General features: G+C 54.2%; 1 protein-coding gene across 3 annotated transcripts; it reads left to right on the top strand.

Annotated features, from left to right (window-relative positions):
- Nucleotides 1-1,257: 1,257 nt before the first annotated feature.
- On the top strand, nt 1,258-10,134 carry Kcnj9 (potassium inwardly rectifying channel subfamily J member 9). Of its 3 annotated transcripts, none has more exons than XM_045137766.1 (5): nt 1,258-1,400; nt 2,390-2,489; nt 3,043-3,334; nt 4,249-5,121; nt 7,592-10,134. In XM_045137766.1, the coding sequence occupies exons 4-5, from the start codon at nt 4,272-4,274 to the stop codon at nt 7,921-7,923; spliced, it is 1,182 nt and encodes a 393-aa protein (XP_044993701.1). In that variant the 5' UTR covers nt 1,258-1,400; nt 2,390-2,489; nt 3,043-3,334; nt 4,249-4,271; the 3' UTR covers nt 7,924-10,134. The 3 variants fall into 3 exon arrangements, with proteins under 3 accessions (XP_044993701.1, XP_044993695.1, XP_012807309.1); XM_045137760.1 differs by having other exon boundaries at nt 2,765-3,334; XM_012951855.2 differs by lacking the exon at nt 3,043-3,334.
- Nucleotides 10,135-10,192: the final 58 nt, after the last annotated feature.

The following is a 10,192-nucleotide window of genomic DNA, read 5'->3' as shown; positions in this document are numbered from 1 at the left end:
GGTGTCCTCCTCTATCGCTCTTCTGTTAATATTTCAGACACCAACAATCCCCAGTAATCCTCCTGTTTCCCTGCCCCTCCCCTCTCATTACTGAGGTTACAGACGTGTGGCCTCACTTGGCTTTTTCTGTGGATACTGGGGATCAAAGTGAGGCCCTCATGTTCACACAGCAAGCACTCTTCACTACTGAGCAGATCCCCTGCCCACAAGACCCTTTACATCTTTAAAGGATTTTAAAAGGAAAGCATGAGAGTACTGACAAGATATATGAGTTTAGCACCTATCTCCAATCCTATGGAATCTGTTATACTACTGAACCTTCTTCCACTTTCCTCATCCAAAAGTGGGAAAAAATTACCTTTCTCATTGGACTGTCATGGGAATTATAGATTTTTGTCTTTCTCCCCTGTGGTATCATAAGCTCTTCCTGGACAGAACCTTATTCACTCTCCAACCACTTAGCACGTTGACGCTGCCTGACATATGGCTCCCAGACGTCTGTTGGGTGGATAGGTCGTGAGCTCCAACCTAAACTTTTCTCTGCATTGAACATCTGAGTTCTCGCTTGACTTTTTGCTATTAGCAAAGTACATCTCTAAGCCCCTCTACGTGCACTGCCTAATGTTAGCTCTGCATACCAGAAGTAGGCAGGAAGGGGCTGCTTGCCCATGCCCACGCCCCGGGACAGGCAGGACAACCATGACTAAGAGGCGTGAAGTGACTTCTGTGGGTCACCCCCGTATCGGTGACTAAGCCTGGAACCTCCAGCCTGTCTTTGGTCCCTGCCCTGGGTGCACCTGTTTCTCTCTAGCTGCTTTTCCTCTGGATCCGAAGCCTCTTCCAAAAAGTGGCACTGTGGTGGCAGACCGGCTCAGCAGTATCGTCACCCACAGGTCCCTATGGTGAGGGGCCACCTCCAAGATGGCTCTCTAAAACCCCCACAGGAACCTAGCACTTTATTCCCAAGCACCTCTAAGCCTGCATCTTCCAGAGCAAGGAGCATCTTTGGAAAGGGCCAACGTGCCAGCTTCCCTCCCCCTCCCCCCTTATGAAGGGGTGAGGAGGCGAATGTGAGTTGTCCAGGAGGAGGGACTTAGTCTAAAAATAGCTAAGGCGTGTGGATCAGCCCGAGTGGTACCCAGGACTGGGAAAGGGAGGGGGGGGGTGATGTGGCGCTGTCGCCAGACTGGTTGCCATAGAAACGAGAAAGGAGCAGGGGAGCCTGGGAAGTGGGGATGACACAGATACCAAGTCCTAGTCTGAGCTGCCGCTACATTTAGGAGAAACAGCAGTGCCTGCGGCTCCCAGTCTCCAGGGGACCCATGGGGGGGACGGTGTCACAGGCATGGACACCACCCCCCAAGGGTCTCTGCTGCCAGCTCCTCTCTTCTTCATAAGCTGTGAGTTGAGTTGTGGGGGACTTGGGGTTTGGGCCCCAATTTCTAAGGCAAGGGGGGTGCATTGGGTGGAACTGGCTCCTGGGGAGTTTTCAACAGATTTTTCTCCTAAAGATAAGCCCCCTCACTGCCCAGCACTCTCTAAGATGCTCGAAGGGGGTCACAGCATGCACATGTGAGGAGAAAGAGGTGGGAGGAACTAGGGTTATTGGAGGGAAGAGGAAGAGAAATTAAATCTTGATCTTGAGCCAGTGATAATGTCACACCTTTCCTTCCCCATGAGAATAAATACAGCCCCTCATTCAGGAAGACACGTTCAGAGGCTCACCTAGATTCCTAAAGCAAAGGGGAGCACAAGAGTTCTGAGGATATCAGACACTGGGAGCCCTTTTCCCATCCTTGGGCAGAGAGGCAGAGGTCAGATAGTTAATATCTGAGACCCTGAGGATGATCTGGAAGCTGGAGCTATAATGAATGAGACCTTTGCTGCACAACCTGGGGTCTTGAGGCACTGAATACTTGGAGATCACTTCCAGAGGACATCCTGAGCTGCAGGGAGGGAAAAGCAAGTCTGCTGTTGGGGGAGGGGAGGACTCGAATCTCTTCTTGGCATGGTGCTCCTGCACCCCTGACTCTACGGAAAAGAAATGCTAGGGCTGTCTTTGGGTTCCAAACCATCTCTATGGTTTCTTCTCCTGCTCTTTACTTCAAAACACACATGCACACTTTCCAAAGGTCTGGCTGTAGAGCCCTCCAAAATTTAAAATCTGAAGTCCTAGGTTTGGAGTTACATATGCAGGCAGTTTCTCCCCAGGACCTGATCAAACATTCAGGTCATCTGTGATCCTCATGCCACATTCCTGTTTCCCTCCCTCCAGCCAGTCCGGGTCTCCTTGGAGTGGGGGACAGGACAATTCCTAGGAAAGGGAAGAAAAAGTTGGTGACTCCGAAATCTTTGTTCTGAACTTCTGCTTGTGGTGCATACCTCCTAGGGTGCCCTGGGTGCCTAGGGGAAGACTCTGGACATCTGTCTCCCGGGAAAGACTGCAGCTCAGAGAGCTTCTCAGGGGGAAGAATTTGAAGCCAAGTCAGGTGGGCTTCGCTGGGAATGTGGGCTTTGCTTGGAATGTGGCATACGTCAGGTGGGCGTGAGGCTGGTGTTTGGATAGTAAAAGGGAAGCAGAGACTGGAGGGAGGAGGAGAGTGGGAAGCTGGCGCGCGGGTGTTGGGTGCTTTCCTGTGAATAGAATATCCAAGAGACACTGGCCTAACTCCTGATGGCCCAACATTTCACTTGTCCTTGCTACCTGCATTGCTCTCATTGCTCTCGTGTGTCCTCTAGCTCCCCTTTCCTCAACCATTTTCAGGCTGTCTCCTCTGGGAAAGAACCCTGGACGTGGGGCTATCACCAGCTCAGCAATGCCTATAGTTAGGCCGCCAGGATTCCCAGTGGGAACATTCAACCCTTGCCCAGTGTGTATGTGTGTGTGTGGGGGGGAGGCATTTTCTTTCCACAGCTGGCATTTCTTCCTCCTTGGTAAGTTTGTGGTGGAGAAGAGATGTAAGAGAGGGTGCGGACAGTGAGGTCCAGGGAAGGAAGTAAGACAGAGAATGCAGGACAAACTTAGCGTGGACTTCAAAATAGCCTTCAGGTGGGATGAGGAAGTCCTGCCCTGGTCCAGCACTGACAAAAGGACTCTACCCATTGAGAACCATCAGCTGTCAAGGGGCCCACCTCTCCTAGCTTCAGAAACTCACTCACGGCCTAGGTGTTTGGTTGGGGACAGCCCAGCAGTGAGGTGCTGTGCAGTCCAGCTAGCGGAGGCGACACTAGGACCTGCAGTACCTCCCTTCCCTGAAAAGAGCCACGGAACACGCACGTGCTGGTCGCTGTGCGCTCAGGACCTCATAGGACTCTCGGCGCTCTGTGAGCTTAGGTAGGGGCAGTGAAGATTCTCACTCCCATTCTACTGGTAGGCAAACACCGAGGCTGAGAGACAGGAAGTGTTAGATCAGAACCAGGACTGGGACCAACCGAGGCAACGTTGAAACAAAAGACAGAGAAGAAAGCCAGGTGTGGTAGCGCACGCCTTTAATCCCAGCACTTGGGAAGCAGAGGCAGGAGGATTGTGTGAGTCCGAGGCCACCCTGAGACTACAGAGTGAATTCCAGGTCAGCCTGGGCTAGAGTGAGACCAAAAAAAAAAAGAAAAGAAAGAAAGAAAGAAAGAAAAGAGAAGAAAAAAGAGAAAAAGACCTGTATGAGATTGACCTTTATTCATTTGCAGTCTCTCCCACCCCCCCACCCCATGGGAGACTGCTGTGTCCAGATTTAGCTGGATTAGGTTCTCTTTCTTTCCTTCTTTCTTTCTTCTTTCTTCCTGTTTGTTTGTTTTTCAAGGTAGGGTCTCGCTCTAGCCCAGGTCAACCTGGTGTTAGTTTCAGGCTGGCCTCGAACCCATAGCGATCCTCCTACCACACCTTGCCCACCCCACCCCTCATTGGATTAGGTTTTCCAAAGGAACCGAGGTGGGGAAAGAAGCAAACAGGGAGAAGAAGCATGGGGAAGTTGCGGGGGGTCGGGGAGGGACGTTCCAATTGTAAACAGGGTCGGCTCCTTTGCTGACTTGTTTTGCAGGCAGCCCGGGGAGTGGGTGAGGACGGTGGTGGTGGTGGTGGGGGGTGATCGGGTCTCCCGCCCAGAGATCTGTGTTTAGGTCAGCTTTGGGGTGAGTGATTATCCCCTCCAGGAGAGAGATTCGCCGCCCGGGTCAAGTCGGCGGTGGCCCCAGGGCTCGGGCGTCCGCGCCTGGGCGGCGGATCCTCGCTGACCCCGCTGCCCGTGTCCGCAGGAAGCGCCGGCGCGCGCGCGGCCATGGCGCAGGAGAACGCCGCCTTCTCGCCGGGGCCCGACGAGCCCCCGCGGCGCCGCGGCCGGCAGCGCTACGTGGAGAAGGACGGGCGCTGCAACGTGCAGCAGGGCAACGTGCGCGAGACGTACCGCTACCTCACCGACCTGTTCACCACGCTCGTGGACCTGCAGTGGCGCCTCAGCCTGCTCTTCTTCGTGCTCGCCTACGCGCTCACCTGGCTCTTCTTCGGCGCCATCTGGTGGCTGATCGCGTACGGCCGCGGCGACCTGGAGCACCTGGAGGACACGGCCTGGACGCCGTGCGTCAACAACCTCAACGGCTTCGTGGCCGCCTTCCTCTTCTCCATCGAGACCGAGACCACCATCGGCTACGGCCACCGCGTCATCACCGACCAGTGCCCCGAGGGCATCGTGCTGCTGCTGCTGCAGGCCATCCTGGGCTCCATGGTGAACGCCTTCATGGTGGGCTGCATGTTCGTGAAGATCTCGCAGCCCAACAAGCGCGCCGCCACGCTCGTCTTCTCCTCGCACGCCGTGGTGTCGCTGCGCGACGGCCGCCTCTGCCTCATGTTCCGCGTGGGCGACCTGCGCTCCTCGCACATCGTCGAGGCCTCCATCCGCGCCAAGCTCATCCGCTCGCGGCAGACGCTCGAGGGCGAGTTCATCCCGCTGCACCAGACCGACCTCAGCGTGGGCTTCGACACGGGCGACGACCGCCTCTTCCTCGTCTCGCCGCTCGTCATCAGCCACGAGATCGACGCCGCCAGCCCCTTCTGGGAAGCGTCGCGCCGCGCCCTGGAGAGGGACGACTTCGAGATCGTCGTCATCCTCGAGGGCATGGTGGAGGCCACCGGTGCGGGCGGGACCGCGGGGGGCGCGGGAGGATGGGCGCAGTGACGGATGCAGGGGAGGCGGGGGGGGGACCTGGGGCTGGGGTAGGATGCGGGGGGCATGGACAGAGTGCAAGGGCGAGATAGAGCCAGAAAGAATTCTACGAGATGGGACCTTGGGTGACCTGGTTATTGTCACCTAGGGCGAGGTGTGGGCCTTAGTTCCAAAACACTTTATGCCTCCGAGTGCCTTTAATCCTAGCAAGGACTCTCTGGGGGTGACGTTTTTGAGCTCGCTTTTCAGAGAGGAGACAGTGGGGGGGGGGAGGCTGGGGCGGTCAGGTCAATGGTCCACTGTCATCAGGCAGTAATTAGCAGAGCCTGCATTGGACAGCAGAGGTCTGGCTTTAGTGCTTAGTGTTGTGAGGTTGGAATGAAGGTTTTATGTTCAGGGCTCCTCTCCATGCCCAGAGGCCCAGCTCCCTGGAATTGGATGGTGAAGGTTCGCCGTGGTTAGAGTTATTCCTAGGAGGAAACCTCAAATGGGAGGGTTGATACTTGGCTGTGCCCCCATCCGTCAACACGTTTCTCAGGAAAAGCCGACAACTCCCCTGTTGATGCGACACCTCCATGCAGGCCGACGCAGCGAAGAGCTTGGGAGCAGGTAGAAAACACCTGTGTAGGAGCAGAAAACGAGGTGCCTTAAGATGAGCAATTAGGGGTGGGGGACGTTAAAGAAAACGCAGGCACCGAACACAAATCCCACTAGAGGGCGCTGCAGCTCTTCCCCTGATGGCTTCCGACTTTGAACCCCGAGCCTGGTCCTCAGCAGGGCCTGTGCTTCACCCCCACTTCAGTTCTGCCCTCTTCCCCTCAATTCCCACCACCCCTTCGCCCTGACTGGACTCGCCCTGGCCTTTTCCCTCGCCCTACTACTTCCTCACTCTCTCCAGTTGGCACTCATTTTTGTGCCCGCATCTTGAGAGACCCTTCCTTACAGGGAAGTCCCAGAACTTTCCCTTCCCTCTTCCTCGCAGCTCCTCTCTCAGGAGAGGCCCTGGTGCCTCTTCTTCCCTTCCTCCACTCAGTAGTTCTTATCACAGCTTCACCAAACAGTGCCAATGTCCCCAAGAGGTCTCTGGAACTTACTTTCAATGTTGGAGCCAGTCAGCTTAGTAGCCTTCCACTGTTGTTTCTCTTTTGTTCTGGGATGGGCAGTGGTTTGGGATCAGACTCTGGGGCAGGAGGAATATGAAAAGTGCCCTGGGGGAAGGTGCAGCGAAGTCAGGCCCAGGGCAGGAGGGCTGGAGAGGGCCCAGGGAAGATGGGGCAGGAGCGTGTCTGATTTTTCTAAAGATAAAGCTGGAAAGGATGGTAATATTTTGGGATTCAGAATGTTTTTGAAAAGCAAGAATAATGAGCCCAAACCCAACAAGATGACATTTTAAAAGGAATAAATATAAAAATCCTACATTTAGGTCTGTAAAAAAAAAAATCACTTATGTAAGCACAGCATGGAAGAGCTCTGGTGAAAGAAAGAAGTGGGGGTTTTAGTTGGCCACAGGCTTGATGTAGCAATGTGATGCAACTTCCAAAAGCGTTTATGTAATGCAATCACGGGCCCTCTTCACTAAAGCATCTTGGCCAGAAGTGAGAAGTGGCGAGCCCTCTTTTATGTATATAACAGACCACAGCTGGAACTTTTAGCACTCTCAAAGGGACCCTTATGGGGTCCTCCTTAGCCATTCTGATTTGCAATCAAGGAAACAAAAATTTTGGAAGCCAGGTCAAGCAGGAGATAGTTGGGATGTTCAGTATGAAGAAAAGATGTAAGAGAACCCAAGGCTCCTGTCTTCAGACACACGCGTAGGAAGGGAATGGAGCCAGGGGTTAGAAATCTGAGACAGATTTTAGATTGCATAAAGAACAACCCAACTATTACAGCCATCACACACAGGAGTGGCCTCTTTTAAAAAAAAAATATATATATATATATATATATTTTAAATTTATTTATTAGAGAATGGGCATGCCAGGGCCTGTAGCCACTGCAAATGAACTCCAGATGCATATGCTACCATGTGCATCTGGCTTATGTGGATACTAGGGAATTGAACCTGAGTTTAGACTTTACAGGCAAGTGCCTTAACCACCAAGCCATCTTTCCAGCCCAGGAGTGGGCTTTTTATGAGGTGGTGAGACTTCATCTTGGGAAGGAATCAATCCCAGCTAAATGCCCATTGTTTTGGAATACTATGGTGAGACCCCTCTGTAGAGTGGGAAGCGGGATTAGATGACACCTAAATTAAATCTCCCAAAGGAGAAGAGGGGAAGTGTGGCTGGAGATTTAGGAGAGGGATGGCCAAAGGGAAGTGGGGCCTTTGGGGCGCTATGGAGAAAAGTACAGGGAAGAGAGCAGCGGGGTGAGAGGCAGGAGAGGGAAGCCCGGGGCTGGGAGTTCCCCAAGACCCATGCCTCTTTCCTTTCCCCCAGGAATGACATGCCAAGCTCGGAGTTCCTACCTGGTAGATGAGGTGCTGTGGGGCCACCGCTTCACATCAGTGCTGACCCTGGAAGACGGCTTCTACGAGGTGGACTATGCCAGCTTCCACCAGACCTTTGAGGTGCCCACCCCCTCCTGCAGTGCCCGGGAGCTGGCGGAGGCGGCAGCCCGCCTCGACGCCCATCTTTACTGGTCCATCCCAAGCCGGTTGGATGAGAAGGTGGAGGAGGAGGGAGCAGGGGAGGGGGCAGGTGGAGGAGATGGAGCTGACAAGGAGCAGAATGGCTGTCTGCCACCCCCAGAGAGTGAGTCTAAGGTGTGACCAGTTTTCTCAACCCCTGTGGCAGACCGGGAGCCAGACGTAGGTGCATGAGGAGCTGCAGAGTGAAGGTGGCAGAGGAGAGGCCAGCAAGGCCCGAGAGCAGCTCCGGCTGGAAAGGCTCTTTGAGTCCAGGATCCAGTAGGGAAGGGAGGGGCCCTAGTTTCAAGAGAATGGAGGGTGGGGATGGGAGAAAACTGTCTGTGTTTGACCTTCACGTCTTTCACGGGTGGGTGGATGGAGGGACAGAAGGATGGGAAGGTGAGAGACAGTGGATGGATCACTTCTGTGGCAGTGGACTGACACATTGCTCTCAGCATTGCCACTACCTATAGCACGCCTTTGGGCAAAACCGACAGCCACCATTTTCCTCCAGACAGAGGCAGCCCCAAACCAGGGTGCATGACTCGGGGAGCAGAGTGTGGGATGGACTACCGTCTCTATGCACCCCCTCAGTCAGCCCTCCTGTGTGTGGCACGCGTGCCTAACTGGCTCCAGTTGAGCCAGAGAGAACAGTGGATGGAGGTGGTCAGGGTGATGAGGGAGGTGAGGGAGCCCAGCAAGGTATCAATGGCTTTACCCCTCAGCGTTCAGGCCAACAGGCAGGAGAGGCAGACGCCAGAGCTGGGGCCCTGGAGGAAGAGGACCAAGGATGGCTGTTTTGTGGCAGCTGAGTGAGAACTTGAAGGTGGAATGGTGAAGGCAGAAAGGAGCAGAAGGGCAAGGGGGGGATCCAGAGAGTGGTGTTAATGAGAGTGGGGACACCACCGGGTCCCTGGGGAAAACACAGCAGAGGGTCAGACGAGCCACTGATTTGGTGCCAGGTGTGGCATTCAAAGACCTGGTGCCTGTCTTCCAAGCACGAGGCCCAGAGGACGATCAGGACTTCCCCCACGGCAACTAAACAGAGGGTGGTTCACACAGAAAGCCTGCACAACCTCTCGGAGCAAGGAGCGGGAAGGGATTGGTAATCAGGAAGCTAGGGATTGGGTGAGGCAAGAGGGAATGACGAAAGCGGCAGTTAAAATGCTTCGCTGGCATCAGAATCACCTGGAGGGCCGCGAAAACCCAGACTGCTGGGCCCCACTCCCAAGGTTCTGACTCAGTAGGTCTGGGATGGAATTAAAAATTTTCATGTCTAACAAGTTCTCAGGTCATGCTGACGTTGCTGGACTGGGGCCACACTTGGATGGGCCAACGAAGTTAGGGAGTAGCTGAGGAGACAGTACGGCATGTGAGAAGGGACCTGGGCCCAGGCTGAAGATTGTAACTGTAAGTCCAGGAACTCAACTGTGTGTGGAAACTGGCCAATGACAAGCTGGGGTGGCATTTGGGAAGATGAGTGGGCAACAGATTGGTGGAAGCAGAAAGGCCTTTGGGGAGTCCTGAGGAGGCACTGACTGGGGTGCTTACACAAGAAGGGCTTCAATGACGAGAGATCAGATCTTGTTAGGACCAAAGAGGCAGAGTTCACAGACGACAAAGCAGGAGCCCAAACTTCTGCGTGTGTGCTGCCTGCTGTGTTGGGATAGGGGATACAAGAGACGCAGAGCCCCATCTGGCCTCCATGCCGTCCCAGTTCTTATCCCAGTCACCCATCCCGGGGATGGGAAGTTGAGTCAGTGCAGAGACTCAGGGCTGGCCTCTCAGGCAAGCATGCACTTGGGTGGGGTTGGCTCAAACCCCGGGCCTGGCTACACCCCCTCCTGTCCATGTGGAAGTCTGCTCATCTGTTCCAGGCTGGAGAGTCCAGGTCCTAACTTGCGTTCACTTAGAGAGAGCCTAGCCCCTCCCCTTCAGATAGGAATGGATGTCTTTGCCTCCTGTCCCAGGGCCTCGGAGGTCCCCTTCAGTCAAAGATGATGTCCTTGTGAATCCTGCCGTTTGTTATTCTCCCAAGAACAGATGCCAGGCTGGAGCGCTGGGAATGATCTGGGTTTAATCTGGCAAAACAGGACGGGGTGGAGGCCTGCCTGGTGTGTATATACACAGCACTGGAACAGAGAAACTGAGGCTGTCCCTGGAAGTCACATCACTGTCACCACTCAGGGCATGACTGTTCAGTGCAGTCAAGAGACCTGTGTTCTAAAGCCAACACTGACTGTCACTAATTAGCTCAGCAAATCAGATCACTTCTTTGGGTTTCAGTTTCCTCATTTGTAAAACTCACATTCAGCAAACTAATCATGCTCAATAAATGTTAACTGAACCACAGAGGCAGACTGGATGTCACTTAAGGTACAGAACAGCTAAGACCTTTAGGGTCAAGGAC

The sequence above is a fragment of the Jaculus jaculus genome, chromosome 1 (assembly GCF_020740685.1).
Source record: "Jaculus jaculus isolate mJacJac1 chromosome 1, mJacJac1.mat.Y.cur, whole genome shotgun sequence".
NCBI classification, from domain to species: Eukaryota; Metazoa; Chordata; class Mammalia; order Rodentia; family Dipodidae; genus Jaculus; species Jaculus jaculus.
This window is presented reverse-complemented; position numbering and strand designations above follow the sequence as displayed.